General features: G+C 36.9%; 3 protein-coding genes across 4 annotated transcripts; all 3 read left to right on the top strand.

The window, feature by feature from the left end:
- Positions 1-20: 20 nt before the first annotated feature.
- phf23a (PHD finger protein 23a) lies at positions 21-4499 on the top strand. The gene is made up of 5 exons (XM_019097741.2): positions 21-786; positions 1374-1405; positions 1687-1779; positions 2671-3220; positions 3366-4499. Exons 1-5 carry the CDS (start codon positions 759-761, stop codon positions 3563-3565), a joined length of 903 nt encoding a protein of 300 aa, XP_018953286.2. The 5' UTR covers positions 21-758; the 3' UTR covers positions 3566-4499.
- Positions 4500-4586: 87 nt separating this feature from the next.
- Positions 4587-8154, top strand: plscr3a (phospholipid scramblase 3a). Its single transcript, XM_019097752.2, has 7 exons — positions 4587-4694; positions 5131-5219; positions 6205-6247; positions 6410-6630; positions 6817-6978; positions 7151-7309; positions 7424-8154. Exons 2-7 carry the CDS (start codon positions 5160-5162, stop codon positions 7481-7483), a joined length of 705 nt encoding a protein of 234 aa, XP_018953297.1. The 5' UTR covers positions 4587-4694; positions 5131-5159; the 3' UTR covers positions 7484-8154.
- Positions 8155-8617: 463 nt separating this feature from the next.
- Positions 8618-16121, top strand: senp3a (SUMO specific peptidase 3a). 2 transcript variants are annotated; one of them, XR_006154829.1, is made up of 11 exons: positions 8618-8808; positions 10629-11346; positions 12932-13093; positions 13181-13292; positions 13405-13552; positions 14597-14644; positions 14821-14898; positions 15067-15204; positions 15287-15382; positions 15504-15554; positions 15653-15735. XR_006154829.1 is itself a non-coding variant. In XM_042723826.1 (11 exons), exons 2-11 carry the CDS (start codon positions 10671-10673, stop codon positions 15761-15763), a joined length of 1608 nt encoding a protein of 535 aa, XP_042579760.1. In that variant the 5' UTR covers positions 8619-8808; positions 10629-10670; the 3' UTR covers positions 15764-16121. The 2 variants fall into 2 exon arrangements, 1 of the variants encoding a protein (XP_042579760.1); XM_042723826.1 differs by having other exon boundaries at positions 8619-8808; positions 15287-15370; positions 15653-16121.
- The last annotated feature ends 543 nt before the right edge of the window (positions 16122-16664 follow it).

Here is a 16664-nt window from a genome sequence, read left to right as displayed (position 1 = left end):
ACGGTTGATTTACAAAGTCTGGGCACAGTGTATTCCACAAATGAATACAAATAAAAAACTGCGTTGTCTATTTTGTCAGATTTTGGATCATGTTTGACAATCCGTCATGAATATTCATTACGTTCACATCAATATGCATCACGCAGAAAAGTCTGGCGCTCTTTGCGTGGTTGCGTCACAGGGTGATTCCTGTAGAGATCGCGCGTAACCCATACGCTCAATACTTTGTTGAATGTAGTTGCAAAAAGCTCGATTTAGGTTTTTCGATATCCGAAAATCGCTTGCTATCTTGGTGTTTTTCGTCTTTGCCTCGCGTTTGTGGATACAATCACGGTGTCAGCAGTTTTCTACGTTAGATCTAAAGCCATCAGCTTAAATTCGCTGGTGATCAACGAGGATCGAAGACAAGATACCACCATCATCATCGATAATTGAGGTCTGGACGAAATAATACACGGTTCCGCTTAATTTTAGCTGAACCGTGATCTAATCGTCGAAAAATCTGGTCGTTTGCTTAGTATTACAGTTTTGATGACGAGACTAACGTACTCTTAGCCTATGGCAAACCTCCATTCGGTTGTGCGGTAACGTTAGCTTATTAGTTATCGGTTAAATTCAAAAGCACCCGGACTTGCATATATTTTCAACTGGAAGAAATTTCGCTTTTTCTCAAAGTGACTCCACAAGATCATTCGCAGGAAATCAAAACAGCCAGCACCAAGGACCACCCAACTTTGTAGTACTAACGTTACCCCACCATGTTGGGTATTATGGATCATCACCAAGGTAAATACCTGCTTTTTTTGTTGTTGTCATACATGTATTTTCTTTTCATTTTATTGTAATGGCACACCAATACTCGGAAGTTTTAAACGTGCCTCGTGTAACACACCAGTTTAACAAAGCGCTCCCGACTGGATTAAGTAACGTTACTCATGCTAGCAGTGAGATATCCTCTTAGGTTAAGTACGTTACAGCTAACGTAGCCTTTCTACTACCTCCAGATACATAACATATCATTTTCTAAGCATACTTGAATAGTTCTGATGCCAGTTTGCTTGCTTGTTTTGCTGACTTGACAAGGTTGCATCTAACGTTACTCATTAGCTGTTAGCATAAGCAGCTTCTGTTCGGATGTGAAGATGTTTACTCGAGCAACTCGACATTTGCAACAAAGTTTAATGTTTAGAATTCGATTTCGTACGTTTGTAGCATTCCAATAATCGCGTAAGGAAATTATTTTTAAGTTACTTTAACAGTATCCAAACAGCCCAGGCTAAAGCTAACTTGACAGTTCGTTTAAGGTTGTAGTTTCAGCATTTAACAGTAACAGGTTTTGCCAGTAATGCCGATTTCTTGTGTTTCTTTTACAGACACCGTCCGGAATTGTAAAACGGAGGCTTTGGTAAGTGCTGTCGCAGTTATAATCTGTAATAGTTTTTAATGGTGAGACAGCCTCGTTACTTATTTATAGCTTAGGCCCACATGTGGCCGAACATGGGGGGATGGGCTGTGGATGAGATCAGTATCTGCCTTTAATTACTGACAGTAATTGGCCAAAATATTTTGGTTTTGACAATAGTGTCAGATTCGTGACAGACTGATGTTAAAGCTTTAGATATCACTGTAAACGTACTGTGAATCACTGTGATTGGTCACGATTAATGTACATTTTCTTTGTTCCAGCCTCCGGAGCGTAGGAAAAGGACCGTAGAGGATTTCAATAAGTTTTGCAGCTTTGTCCTGGCCTATGCTGGGTACATTCCACCTCAGAAAGAAGTGAGTTGAATGTCATAAATTATAGTCTTTTTGTACAGCGATTAAGTGGCGCCTTTGACCATCTTCATGATAATCACCTGCTGCTGACTCTGTAGATTGTGCGTGTGTGTTTTAAAATACTAAACCCTAATTGCATTCTGGTCTGTTTTGACCCAGAAGAGATGCATAAACATTTATTTAAATAAAAATATGCTTTATTTTTTTGTTTGGAAACCAAACTTTGGAAACGTGTCAAAACGGACACAATTTAAAAAAAAAAATGAATCGTTTTTTTGATATAACCATTAAAACGCTTAACGTTTTTAATTCATAAATCAACTGCGGATTAAAAATACTTTTGTAAAATATATTGAGCCTGTTTATCATATCACAAACACTTTTGGGACTTCAATTTATCATCCTTTTCATCTGACAATGACTGAAATTAATGCATTTGATGTTTTGTTGTCAAATAATGTCTTTGTTGTAGATGTAGATTTCATATTTAGACTGTTTTTGGGCAGTCATGAATATAGAGGAATCTATTTAAATCCATTGATTTCAATAGAGATGATATTGATAATTCTCTGATTGTTATACATGATATAATGATACTTTCCAATAACATTTTTTATGCTTATTTAAATCTCCTACCACAGTGGGTTTTTTTTTTCTTTCTGTAGTTCATGTAAAATTTCAATTATTTATATATTGAATTAATCAAAAGGCCTAAATGTATTAAAATATGGTAATAACAGCATCATTAAATATATTAATTCACTCATTAATGAGAAATATTGTTTAGGTCCAATATGGTTTGTTGAAAAATATTAAGCCATGACTGTTTTATAAGCTTATTTTCCACCATGCAATGCAAAATCGTATGCAAATTGTGGTGATGTGTGTTTCCAGGAGAGTTCATGGTCTCCATCTTCATCTCCATGTGCACACGAGCTTTCTGAGCTCTCGGGCGAAGGGTCCGTAAAGGATAGCTGGACAGATGCACACTCCAGCCTCGACAACATTCACAGTTTGGTCCACAAAGCTGAGACCGACAGGACCAGCACAGAGTTCAGCCATCTTCAGTCAGACAGCTCCTTAGACAAGATGAGACTGAAAGACTCTCTGGACCAGATCCGTCTGCATAGTAAAGCTGAGCGGAAGAAGGTGAAGAAACTCGGACGCTTCTCTTTAGGAGGGTCGAGAAAAAGCATCTCGGAGGCAAGAGCACACAAACAATCGAAAGCAGCACTAAAGAAATTGAAGAGATCGGTAAAGGCTGAGAGACACTTTCAATCCACAAGCCCTTTGAACGAGGGGCTTCAAAAGGAGGAGGAGCTAACAGAACAGGCCATTCACATGCATGAGGCGGGGCTTAAACTGGAGTCCAATCAAGAAACAGACCTGAGCTCTTGCGAAACGGACACATTGGTGACTGATGAGGATATTATGGTAGAATCTGGTAAGTGTCTGATTAGACTTGGTGTGCTAGTTGTGTATTTAATGCATATAGCTAGAATAACATTTCTGTCACAAATGTAAACTGAAGAAAACATCTGATCATTATTTATCTTTCAACAATACTTATTTTGTTCTATCCGTTACAGGTGATGATTCATGGGATTTGATTACGTGTTATTGCGGGAAGCCTTTTGCCGGACGTCCCATGATTGAATGTGATGAGTGCTCCATATGGGTCCATCTCTCCTGCGCTAAGATTAAGAAGTCCAACGTACCTGATATTTTCTACTGCTACAGATGCAGGGACACTCGGGGCTCCACGGTCAAAAGAGACCACCGAGAATGAATGTATGGGAGCAGATCCTGTGTGTGTATTTAAATGAATGAGACGTTCTCATACCTGTGCTTTTTACTATTCTGATTACTCTTAATTAGTTTCTGTTAAATTAAAAAAAAGACTGCATTTGTTCTCCTTTGTTCTGTGTTGAAAGGCTGGTCTTGGTTTATGACATTAAGTGTTTTTCAGGTATAAGGCATACTAAAACTCATGCACTTATTTGCACTACTATATGTCAAGATGGGTGAATCTCACAAAACCAGTCAAGGAAAATTGACCATATTTTAGGACAATTAAGATTTTGACATTTTACAACATTTTTCTCATCAAAGTTTTCATATTTATGAATCCAGATACCATGTACAAAGCATCCATTAAAACAACTCCATTTCCAGCAAAGAGGTGTTGTTCCAATCCAGTATTTTTCTGTCTTGCCCCTGGGGGCCCCTTAGCACAGGTGTCGCACTAAACCGACACACCTTATTTGTGTCATGGAGCACTGTATGAAAGACTTAAGTGCAAATAGGAGTGGTAGATAAGGAACACCTCCAGCTCAGATCTGTACAACGCTGTTCAAATCAATCTCATTGTTTTTTCTAAGTAATGTTTTCAGTCTTGTGATGAATATCCTCACTTTTATTGTTACAGGATGTTCTCAGATTAACCTTTGCCCATTGTAAAGCAGATATCAGCGTATATAGACAGTTTTACTGCTTGATTTGTGTTATTTGTGTATCCTGTCAAAAACAATGGTAGAATTGAGTTTTTGATTTTAAGACTGAAAACAGATTTCTCTTATTTTGTTCATGCGTCCTGCATCCCAGTGTAAATAGTACATGTATGTACAGGTGTATATGTTTGAAAGATGAGGAAATGCTATATTTTTCTGACCATTTACAGCAGTGAATTCTAAAAAAATAAATGTTCTTTTAAAGTCAAGCCACTTTTCATTTGCACTGTTTTGTTTGCTGATGTCACTGCTCGTTCCGTGAGTAAAATCCAAAGGGAGTGTGGGCAAAGGGGTGTGACGAGACATTCACGTATGCACACTTTCCCCTAGTCACATGCTTGAGTCTTCACACAATCTGCTGCAACGCTGTCCTTACCATTATTTCAACAATCAGCTACTTAACGTGAGGTAAGCGCATATACAATACAGAAGTTGGATTTAGTTTTACCAATTCAAGCATCTAATTTTTGAGTGTCATTTTTACTTCTGTAGTTTGCTTGATGGTCTCAGTTTACAAATTTGCAAGTTAATGCAAATTTTTTAAAGGAAAATGCTATTTGTTATGCATTGCCATAGGCAGGATATTTGTCAGCATATTCTGTGCTTTAAAGTAGTTAAACATTTATTATAATAGAAAACAGACATTCTTAGAGGATATTCAGTGAATTTGTGTCTCTAAAAAGAGATTGAGTTGATTTTTCCTTAACCATTTAAGTGTTCAGGACCTATATGACAAAAAATAAATATAAATTATTTCCTGTCATTTTACACCAGTTAATGGCACATTGGTTGTTTCATTTGTGAAGTGTGTGGAATAATGAATTGGCTGTTTACTCTCTATTAGAAACCCTTTCGCGATTTAGTTAGTTCAACATGTCCCAGCTTTATTCTAACCCAGCGGCTGTCCCACCTGGTTTGGAGTACCTTACACGGGTGAGTGTTTCATGTAAAATGAATTATTTAATGTAAATAAGATGGTAAGAGTTGTACAATTACATTTGTCAATTGCCACAATAAGTGAGTGATATGTCAAAAAGGAACATTTCAAACAAACATTACATTTTTAAAAATCACTTACCCTTTGTTCTGAACTGTTTCTTTCTTCTGTTTTGAAGAAAGTGGGTAACCAAACTTACTTCTATAGTATGAAGAAGAAAAAACAGTTTAGAGACAAATTCTTACTATTAAGATGCTTATTAGAAAAGCATGCATATTACTAACATATTGGCTGTTTATTAATACTAATAATAAACATATCAGCCCGATCTCACAGCAATTCGTACATATTTTACGAGGTGGCTAATTCGTACGAATTCGTACGACCACACTCGTACAAATTCATACGATTTTTGCCAAATCGTACGTATTTTACGAGTTGCACATTCGTATGAATTTGTACGAATGACCTACACCAAACCCCGCCCCTAAACTTAACCGTTACTGGGGTCTAGCCAAATCGTATGAAATCGTACGAGTGAGGTCGTACGAATTCGTACGAATTAGCCACCTCGTAAAATATGTACGAATTGGCATGAGATAGCGTTGCAATGCCTTGTTCTGGATGACCATATTCTACATCTCTTAATCTTACCCAATACCTAAACTTAACAACTACCTTACTAACTATTAATAAGCAACAAATTGGTTGTTTATTGAGGCAAAAGTCATATGATTAGATTAGATTCAACTTTATTGTCACTGCAGAGTACAGAGCCAATGAAATGCAGTAATGATAGTTTGTTATAGTGAGAACTGGTTTCTAAATTAAAGTGTGACCAGAAATTCATACAGGTTTAGTAAACAATGATAGAATTTCCATATTGGTTGAACAATCACTCAAAGCTGTACACAATAATTGTTATGTTATAATAGGAAAATGTACAATGGAATATATCTGCTTTCTATTCTGCTCTTACAGATTGATCAGATATTAGTCCATCAAAAGATTGAGCTCCTTGAAGGTAAAAATTCTATTCTAAATTCTAAAAAAAACTAAAAGTTCTAAATTGAAGTTATTAAACATTTTTGTCATATAGAACTTTAAATCTTTATCCTTTTGTCTTTTTGTTGACATAACTAAATTATAAGTCAAATGCTAATGAACAAATGATCTTCTTTTCCAGCCATTATTGGCTTTGAGACTAATAACCAGTATGAGATTAAGAACAGCGTGGGTCAAAAGATCTTCCATGCTAAAGAAAACACTGACTGCTGCACACGAAATATCTGTGGCCCTCTGAGGAGTTTTGAACTGCAGATAAAAGATAATTTTGATCAGGAAGTGATTCACTTAATCAGGCCTTACCGCTGCATGTCCTGCTGTTTCCCCTGCTGTCTTCAAGAGGTAACAACTCAGAATGCAGCTGAAGTTCTGTGTAGAGTTTTTCTGACCTTTGGAGAGAAAGAGAGAGGGATAAAACATTTCAACAAGATTTTCTGGAATTGCTAAATATACAATGAATATTATATATGTATTTACATAACCCATTCTCCAATTCTTTTTCCTGTCGGAATGTGACATTGACTGAAGATGGAGGTACAGGCTCCACCAGGGAATACAATTGGTTACATCAATCAAGACTGGCACATGTTTAAGCCCAGGTTCTCTATCTATGACACGTCCAAAACCAAGGTACTATCCATCGAAGGGCCTTTGTGTGCCATCAGCTGCTGTGGGGATGTGGATTTTGACGTATGTATTTATCTGTTATTGTGTACTTTTTCACGTATGTGTGACTGCAATCATTTTTGAGATATTTAAACATATACAGTATCAGGGTATATACAGGATATTCACATTGTGTTTTCCAGTCCATAAGAAAATATAATATAGTTTGTGGTTATTTTTCTGTCCTCTGGTGCAGATTTGCGGTAAGGATGGGAATTCTGTTGGTCGCATCAGTAAACAGTGGACTGGCTTCATCAAAGAGACACTGACTGATACAGATAATTTTGGCATTAACTTCCCCATGGACTTGGATGTGAGGATGAAAGCGGTTCTGCTGGGAGCATGTTTCCTTATAGTGAGATATGACACAAAAACATTCATTCATCCACCAGTTTTGATATTTACGGTTACTTTCTTTATATGACCATTCATATATTTCATTTTATTGTTTCTCTGTGTCGTCCTGCAGGACTTCATGTTCTTTGAGCGGACCGGTGACTCAGGACAGCGCTGCAGTGTGTTTGGCTAGTAGGGAGTGGGAGAAAGATTGTGGTTCTTGGTTAATTTTTTTTTTTTTCTGGAATATTCATATGTAGTATCACTACATTTACCACTTATATGTACTTTCTGTTTTGTTCTAACATCAGTAAAATAACTATAAAAGCATTTTACAAAATAGCTGTAACCCAGTCTGGCTATAGATAAACAATATTTTAGTGTTGATTTTCTCTTTTGTAAGAATATTAAAAAATCCCTTTCCTACTAAAATCTCCTTGCTTTCTGGAAGAAAGAAAATGTTTCTGTGACCACACCTCTAAAACTATTTTGTGATAACAAAGTTCAGAGTAATTACACTATCCATCCTTTTTTCTTTTTTTTAATGAATGTTTATGGAAAGAAGTTGTCATGAACAACTTGGCATCTGCCTTATCATGCTTATCATAGATGTTCATTTTGAAAAGTATATAGATTATCATTGCTGATTAGGGACATTCATTTCTGACCATAGTTCACAAACTGAAGGGCGTAAGTAAGGCTTTTTCTGCTGCCATTGTGCCAAAATATCTGCCAGTAGAGAGCTGACTGATCATTCACCAGTTAGGGGTAGCCTACATAACTGTAGGATTCACAGAATCCACACTAGCCTCCAGATTTACAGAAGGTTTGAAAGTAACAACCTGAATAAACATTGATGTGATTTAAAAAAAAAAAAAAAAAAAAAAAAAAAATCTATCCTCTGAAGTAGAGGGTATGTCATCTGAGATGAAAAATTAAACAATTTCAAAGACACTCACTGCGGAGAATTAAGTTTTTTTTAGAACCGAGGTGCACTGCATAAATGTACTATTTATCAGTCCAGAACATAATATTACACTTGTCATTTAATATTCAATCGTCACAATTAATTCTTAACAATATCTGTAAGTATTTCAATATAAAGCTACACATAAAAGTTGGTGACAGGTAATATTTTATTTCGCGTGGGGCATTTGAGTGGTTTGAAGGGGGTGTTGATGACTAATTTCTGAGAAAATTATTTAAAAAATGTGTTTAATAGCTTGAGGAAACACTTAAAATAGCATTATTGTGTCCTGTCGTATTGGACAATACTCATAAATTATTTTCAGATGTAGTTCATGTTCCTGTCCACCGCGTACACCGACGTGACGTCATAGAGACGCGGCGGAAGAAGAGTGTTTTCGCCCTAAAGAAGCGCCAGCTCTCATTGAATGAGCCAAGATTTAAACCAGCCTTTATTTTATCTTTCACTTTATATCCTCACAAAACTTAGTTATCCGCTTTTTGCGTTGGCAGACAACGCCAAAGCTTTTGGCTTGACGTTACGGTTAAACGGTGAGTAATCGGTGGTGCCGACACCCCACATTTTCTGCATCGCGACACCGGAGGCCGAGCGGTGTTTATTTGTGATCGGTGCTTGATTTGCCCGCTGGAATGATGCGTTATTTGACCAATACTTGTGGTGCTCTGTTCTATTAAAAACTTGAAATATAATTTTAGCCAAATACCAGACTCGTGTATTAGCTAGGCTCAGCCTGTTCCACTTAACACTTCTCACATTATTCAGAGTAAAAGTGCGGAACAAAGCGCATCGTGCACGAGTTTATCTCATCTCCGCGGCTTTGACTCTCTTCTTGCGTGAACACTTACAACTTCATGGACAAAATACAGCCACATGTGCTAGGTTCGATTTAAATAACATTAAAATGTCAAGTAATTTTACATGAACCTTGAAATGAATACATTGACCTAGCATTTCTCGGTATTACTGTCAATGACTGAGATGGCTACATCAGAAACTTAACTCTTCATTATAGAGCTAAACAATACCCTCGTGACGATTTGAAACACAATACTGATCTCATGAGACATACTCTCATGATACTTTAAACTAGGGCAATATAGTAAAACTTGTATTTATTATTATTATTATTATTAATTAAGTCATGATGAACAGTTAATAAAAAGTGTTGTTTATTAAAATTTAGTATTAACCATGAATGATCTTGGTCCTTCTCCATGCACAGAGCAATTGTGACACCAGAGTAGAAGTATTCATGGTTCTGCTTCGATAAAAATATAGAATTATATTAAAACGCTGCACTCTGACCCTGAAAACATACTTTTTAAACATTTTAATCTATTTTAGTTTGAATGTATTAATACTTATATATATATATACAGTGCAGTATAATAATAAACACAGAAGCTCAAATGTGTGACCTTTTGGGTGAACTATACACCGTACGTATTATCACTATCTACAATACATAATTTTGGATTGTGATGTATTGTGACACGTTATAACACCTCATTAGTTACATAGTTAAAAGTTAGTTAATAGTTGGAAATGCCATGAATTTTTCTACTTTAATCTCCAAGGTCATTCTCTAATAATAATTGCCATACAGTGAAATATTTTCAAGGAAGGCCTAATTGAAATACAAAATTAGAACTATTTATTAGTTTTTTTAGTAGTATTATTTCAATTATTTTTAAAGCTCACATTAAATCGAAATTGAGCTTATTTACTTAGTTACCACACATTACTAGTCTTCATTACTACTTGATCCACATCTGTGCTAATAAAAACTCAGTGTGCTAAAATCAAACCTGTGTGAGTTTCTCTGCTATTGAGCACAAAAGAAGATATTTTGAAAAACATTTGACGGTAGCCACTGAATAAAGCAATAAAGAAAAAAACTCATACAGGTTTGAAACAACTTGCAGGTTAGTGAACGACAGAACTGTAATTTGTGAGTGAACTATTCCTTTAAAAATGGCTACTAGGTCAAAAAGAACCTTATTAGTGACACATATACTAAACACATTGAGACTAGACCCTTTTCATAATATAAAAGTCTTTTTTTCAACTAGCTTGGTGTTTTTTTTACACTTGTTATTCTCTGGTTGTTGTAAGTTTGGTCAAGTGCACTGTTGGTAATTGTGCATTCAGCACAAAGACCTAAAAGAAACCAGTTAAAATGCACCAAAAAATAATCTTGCTGATCTTGCTAATGTTCGTATATCAAATGACAACTAGAGTTTTATTCACGTTTTAGGTCACTGAATGTGCTTGCGTTCTACATTTTTTGCATTTCGCATTCTGTTGGTTCTTTGCTCTGACGATTGTCATGTTTTCTGTCACGCATTAGCGAGGAGGCAGGCTGGCGCAGGTCGCAGGGTGCTCCTGGATCATGAGAGACAGTGGCAGCAGCCTGGCTCAAACACACTGGTCCAATGAGCTGACGCTGACCGCAGGGCAGGAGGGCGCTGGGGGTGGGGGTGCCATTGGAGGTGGCCATTTAATGAATCCAGCCATGGCCCAACATGCCCCGAGCCCAGCCCACTTCAAACTGGGGCGCAGAGAGGAGGACGTCAGAATGTGGGGTGCAGACTATACTGTCCCTGAGGTGAAGAACGAGGAGGAAAATGTGGAGATGGAGAGTGAAGAGGATCTGGCGGACAGGAGAGCCGAGGGTGGTTTACAGTGTAACAATAAAGGTGACGATGAGGAGTGGGGCTCGCCAGAGCACTCAAAGCTAGTGGAAATGGATGTCAGTGTTACAGATGACTTTACCCTCTGCTTGGTCCAGACTAGCCCCAGTCCACTCAAAGAGAGGAAGCTAGCTCGGTTGCGGTATCGGGGCCAGAGGTGTTTGAGCGTTCGCTACCGTTTGGCCCAGCAGTGGAGAACTTGGCGTCAGCGAGCCAAATGGGCAGGAACTATGGGATACAGGAGGGTACGCAGATGTCACAGACGCCGCCACTCTGGCATTCAACCTTTTCAGAGACTGCCTGGCAGTTCATTGTTAAATGGAGATCCAGAAGGACGTTTGGGGACAACAGAAGAAAGAGGAGCTGATTTATCTGGTGAGTATTAACTCTCTTTTTGACATTTGTGGTGTAATTTTGGAAAACAAGTTAGTCTTAGCAACTTTTTTAAAAGAGTTAATCAGATTAAAGGGTTAGTTCACCCAAAAAGTTCATTAAAATTCTGTCATTAATTACTCAAACTCATGTCGTTCTGAAACTTCTAAACACAAATTAAGTTAGTTTTCATGAAATCCAAGAGCTTTCTGACCCTGCATAGACAGCAACACAACTGACATGTTAAAATCATCCGGACGTCGCTAAAATAGTGCATGTGACATCAGTGGTTCAGCCGTAATTTTACAAAGCTACAAGAATATTTTTTGTGCACAAACAAAAGAAAATTAACAACTTTATTCAACATGCGGTGGGTTACCCTTGATAATTACAGTGGAGGGAGAAAAATTGTTTAATAAAGTAGTTTTTTTTTCTTAGCGCACAAAAAGTATTTTCGTAGCTTTGTAATATTACGGTTGAACCACTGATGTCACATGGACAATTTAAACAATGTCCTAAATATGTTTCTGGGTCTAAGAACATTTCAGTTCCGTTGCTGTCTATGCAGGGTCAGAAAGCTCTTGGATTTCATCAAAAATATCTTAAATTGTGTTCAAAAGAAGAACAAAGGTCTTACGGGTTTGCAACGACATGAGGGTGAGAAATTAATGACAGAATTTTCATTCTTGGTTCAACTATCCCTGTAATTGTTTAACATGAGATACCTGACTGTTATTAAATGAGTTTTTCAGTTTGAAGTGTAAATTGTGAACATTTGAAAGTTTTGAACATTTGTATATGCATTAAAATATAATTTAAACAGTGCTATTTGTGCTAGTAAAGATAATTTAATTAAAATAATGTACATTTTTTAAATATAAATTAATAATTAATAGATTTAGTGCCCATATTATGGGTAATGAAAGGTTCATATTTTGGTTTTGGGAGTCCCCAACAACAGGTTGACATGCATGCAAGGTCAAAAAACAGTTTCATTGTCTTATAATATGCATTTATTTTTACCTTGCTTGCTGAACGACTCCCAAACAATTCACTCAACGATTCATTTTTCCAAACTCCTCCTTTGCGTGATGCTAATCTGCGGTGATTGGTCGATTGGTCTCATTTTAATTTCATCATGAGCCTGTAATGTCTGATAAAGCAGTGTTTGTGAGCGCAGTGCTGCTTTGTGTACAGCGTTACCGGGGAAACCGCTATTTTACTGCTCAAAGCGCACCTAGTGGCAAACAATGAATTAGCATTTTCATTCAGACCAAGGCGAAAAGACCAACAAGTGGGCGGGCAATATGCAAATGTTTCATGTTGTCCTCAACGTGAAACGGCTTGGGATTCGTTTTAAAAATGACTCGTTTCAATGATTCAGAGTTGACTCTTTCTTTTGAGAGACAATAACTTTATACGTGGTGCACCTTCAGATTTAAAACTTTGCAGGATCTTTTCATTCATTTCTTATATTATTGTTTAGCAAAGGTAAGCTACGGTAAATGACTGGTAAAGCATTCCAACTTGTGACATCTTTTCATTTATCCTCCTCCTTGGATATTAATGACCCATATTGATTTCCTAGGCTCCTGTAGCACACATGGGATTCTGAAAGGAAGGGATGGTATCCATGGTGCAGTCATGGGGGACAGGGAGGGACGGGCCTCCCCTGCTACTGTCCAGTCTCAGCGGGAAAAGTCCTCCCCACAGAATCAGCTTAGCAGCGAACACATCTCTTGTGTACAAGGTACAACATATAATTTTTCCTAAATATGGAACAGGAATATAGGATATGTATTATGGTTATTCTTCTCTCACTCCTCCTCTTTCTCAGGTATTCTAGATGAGTTTCTCCAGCAGTATGGGAGTTTGATTCCCATCCATGTGGATGAGGTGGTGGAGACGCTTCAGGAGATCTTTAACGAGAGCTTTTCAAGTCCTCAAAGGTCAGAGGTGGCTCACACCAGTCACAAGTCTTACTGAATCTTGCCACATTGATGAAAGACTTGACTGTGAAGTCTCATTTTGTATATCATTTTAACTTGTGCCTGTTTACAGGAAGTTAATGGTGCAACATTTAATGCAGTCCTACCAGCGCATGTCCGGAAGTGCTGTGATGCGGGGGTTTCGTGTAAATTACAAACGTCACGTCCTCACCATGGATGATCTGAGCACACTTTATGGTCAGAACTGGCTCAATGATCAGGTGGGCCCCTTGGTTAAAAATCATTTGTAATTATTAATGAAGATTATTATTAATGTTGGGCCATATTCACTTGTTGGATCATTTTTCTATATTTTGGATACAATTCAGAACCAACTCAAATTGTGAGCCTACAATAAGTGTTTCACATTTTATCACATCACATAAACAGGAGGCATACACTATCGTTCAAACGTTTTTAAAAGTCTCTCATATTCGCCAAGCCTGCTTTTATTTGATCAAACATACAATACAATCAGTAATATTGTGAAATAATATTACAGTTTAACACAACTGTTTTCTGTTTGAATGCATTGTAAAATGTAATTTATTCCTGTGATGGCAAAGCTGAATTTACTCCAGCATCATTACTCCAGTCTTCAGTGTCTCATGATCCTTCAGAAATCATTCTATTATGCTGATTTGGTGCTCAAGAAACATTTCTTCTTATTATCGATGTTGAAAATGATTTAGTGCAAACGGTTATCCATTTTTTCAAGATTCACTGTTAAACTGCAAGTAAACTGAAACATTTAAAATAGAAATATTTTGTAACCATATATATCCTATAAATATGGCACACTTGACTTTAAGAATGCGTCACGTTGTGCAAACTTGATTCATATATGGGGATTGTGCTTTGTTTTTATTTATTTATTTATTAATAATTTGGCATATTTCAGATTTATTTATTTATTAATAATTTGGCATATTTCAGATTCATCAACATATTAAAAGAAGGGAAATAAATAATTATGTCCATACCCACCTGTTTTGAATCCACTAGAAATTGTGAGTGGATCTTTTTGGCACATTTAACAACACTTTGTTGTAATTAGTGAATGAGACCCAATATTTTTGTTCTTCACGTCTCTTTCATTGTAGTTGATCAAATTTGTAACTCTCACAGTGCTTTGTGACTATTATGGCACTGTCTTTTACATCGGTTTGTCAGAGTTGTATAGAGAAGATGAATGGGGGGCCCTTGTTCTGGGTTGTGCTGAGTTAGCTCTCTCTCTTACATCTGTAACTCTCTGCGTCACCCAGGTCATGAACATGTATGGGGATTTGGTCATGGATGCTGCTCCTGAAAAGGTAGGAAAAACATGCACACACACACACATTTACTCATAAGAGCACAAGGGCATTCGACTCATGACAAAGCCATTATATGAACCTGTATGTCAGACAGTTAAATGACTATGAAAACAGTGAATTAGCTCTCATTCACTCTCTCTCAGTCTCACCGTGTCTTGTTTTTTAACTTGCAGGTCCACTTTTTCAACAGCTTCTTTTATGACAAACTTCGGACGAAAGGTTACGATGGGGTCAAACGGTGGACAAAAAATGTCAGTACTGGGGAGTAATGGGGAAGAATTTTGTGTCTTTCACATCAATTTTATTAATACTTAAACATTTTAAGACTGTAAAGTTAAGCCGAATAATTGCTTTTTGCAGGTGGATACAACTACTTTTATTTCACTGTTGTTTATTCCACTGTTAAATCTCCCCATTAGGTTGATATTTTCCAGAAGAAGTTCTTATTGATCCCTATTCATCTGGAAGTGCACTGGTCATTAGTGTGTGTGAATGTTCCTCAGCGTAGCATCACATATTTCGATTCCCAGAGGACCCTCAACCGTCGTTGCCCCAAAGTAGGTGTTGTTTGTTTTAATGAGGCTATTTTAATGGCTACGCTCCTTGAACCATTTCTGAGCCTGGCTTTTTGTTTTACAGCACATTGCCAAATACCTTCAAGCAGAGGCAATCAAGAGAGAACAGAAGGAGTTGTACACAGGGTGGAAAGGCTTTTTCAAAATGGTAGGGTGAAAGGTGAATTTGATGTGCGTGTTTTGTGCATTAGTGAAAGTGTTAGAGAAATAAGGAATAAAAGAGAGTGGAAAAGCCTTTTTGTGTATGTGCTGTTGACTTTTCTGTCCTTGGAATGTTTTAGAATGTGGCAAGGCAGAACAATGACAGTGATTGTGGAGCTTTTGTCCTTCAGGTTAGCATTTTTCATTTTTTTTTGTATTTTCTATTGGCTTTGTTATTTTAACACTTGATTTTTCTCACATGTTCACTCTTCTTGTCGTTGTTCTCCAGTACTGTAAGTGCCTGGCCCTGGAACAGCCTTTCAGCTTCGGTCAGCAGGATATGCCCAAGCTACGGAGACAAATGTACAAAGAACTGTGTCACTGTAAACTGTCTCTGTGAGACCGTGACATCTTACACTTCTAAATAAGCTCCGAGTCCAGACAGCATTTAGGCGGGAAACGTGCAAACGTTTTTAACCCTCTTTTCGTTCGATGACTTTGTATTTTGACTTGGTGAATGCCATACTCTGTTCGGCCCAGTTGTTTGTTTGCTCAGATCAAAACGCCAGAGGAGTTTTTTCTAGAAGTGGGAGGGGGAGCTGACCTCAGTCAACTGTTCTTTAGGTGCCGCCGTTTTGTTGGCAATTATATTTTTAATTTTTCATGATCTTGATGTCGGTAACTTGTATGTTAAAGGTAATACCATCGACTGGTGAGGGAGGAGACTTGCAGACATTTTAAAAATGTAAAAAAATTTAAAAATAATAATACACAACCAATAAAATGACACTATATGAGCAGTTTTGTTTGTTCAATATTGTTTGTCTGTTGTTATGTATCTGTGCGATTTAAGATGCAAAACTATGGAGGTGAAAAAAGAGCAGCTGTAAATTAAACTGTTTTATATCTTTTGAGATGCATACGTTGTTGTAAGATGTACTAATAAAAAATAAGGAAATAACTGAGCCTTGTCAATTTGTGCATTAGTCATAATGTTACTGTTCTTGTGTAGTAGTTTGTAATGTGGTGACTTCAAAATGGTTATAAATACAGCAGCTAATTAACTATAAAAATAGACCTATAGTTTGCTAGACTTGCTAAATTTCTGTGCTTAATGCATATTAAAATAATAACCAAAAATGTCATTTTAATACTGCCAAAGTATGATAAAATAAAAAGGATGAAAAAGGCAATGACACACTTGTTAAAATACATGTATGCTTAAATTACAGAAATCATTTAAAATAATTACAGGGGAAAGAGCCAAATTATATACTACTATTTAAAGCCCGGTAAGATTA

Source organism: Cyprinus carpio, chromosome B5 (genome assembly GCF_018340385.1).
Source record: "Cyprinus carpio isolate SPL01 chromosome B5, ASM1834038v1, whole genome shotgun sequence".
Taxonomy (NCBI): Eukaryota; Metazoa; Chordata; class Actinopteri; order Cypriniformes; family Cyprinidae; genus Cyprinus; species Cyprinus carpio.
The sequence above is the reverse complement of the archived record's forward strand: the minus strand, read 5'-3'. Positions and strand labels throughout refer to the sequence as shown.

Excerpts from the sequence above, each read along its gene's own strand:
- phf23a (XM_019097741.2), top strand. The coding sequence starts at position 759 with ATGTTGGGTATTATGGATCATCACCAAG. Across the intron at positions 787-1,373 it reads TATTATGGATCATCACCAAG|ACACCGTCCGGAATTGTAAA; the intron begins GTAAATACCTGC and ends TTTCTTTTACAG. Across the intron at positions 1,406-1,686 it reads ATTGTAAAACGGAGGCTTTG|CCTCCGGAGCGTAGGAAAAG; the intron begins GTAAGTGCTGTC and ends TCTTTGTTCCAG.
- plscr3a (XM_019097752.2), top strand. The coding sequence starts at position 5,160 with ATGTCCCAGCTTTATTCTAACCCAGCGGCTGTCCCACCTGGTTTGGAG. Across the intron at positions 6,631-6,816 it reads TCCCCTGCTGTCTTCAAGAG|ATGGAGGTACAGGCTCCACC; the intron begins GTAACAACTCAG and ends CATTGACTGAAG. Across the intron at positions 6,979-7,150 it reads GTGGGGATGTGGATTTTGAC|ATTTGCGGTAAGGATGGGAA; the intron begins GTATGTATTTAT and ends CCTCTGGTGCAG.
- senp3a (XM_042723826.1), top strand. The coding sequence starts at position 10,671 with ATGAGAGACAGTGGCAGCAGCCTGGCTCAAACACACTGGTCCAATGAG. Across the intron at positions 14,899-15,066 it reads TCAAACGGTGGACAAAAAAT|GTTGATATTTTCCAGAAGAA; the intron begins GTCAGTACTGGG and ends TCTCCCCATTAG. Across the intron at positions 15,555-15,652 it reads GTGGAGCTTTTGTCCTTCAG|TACTGTAAGTGCCTGGCCCT; the intron begins GTTAGCATTTTT and ends GTTGTTCTCCAG.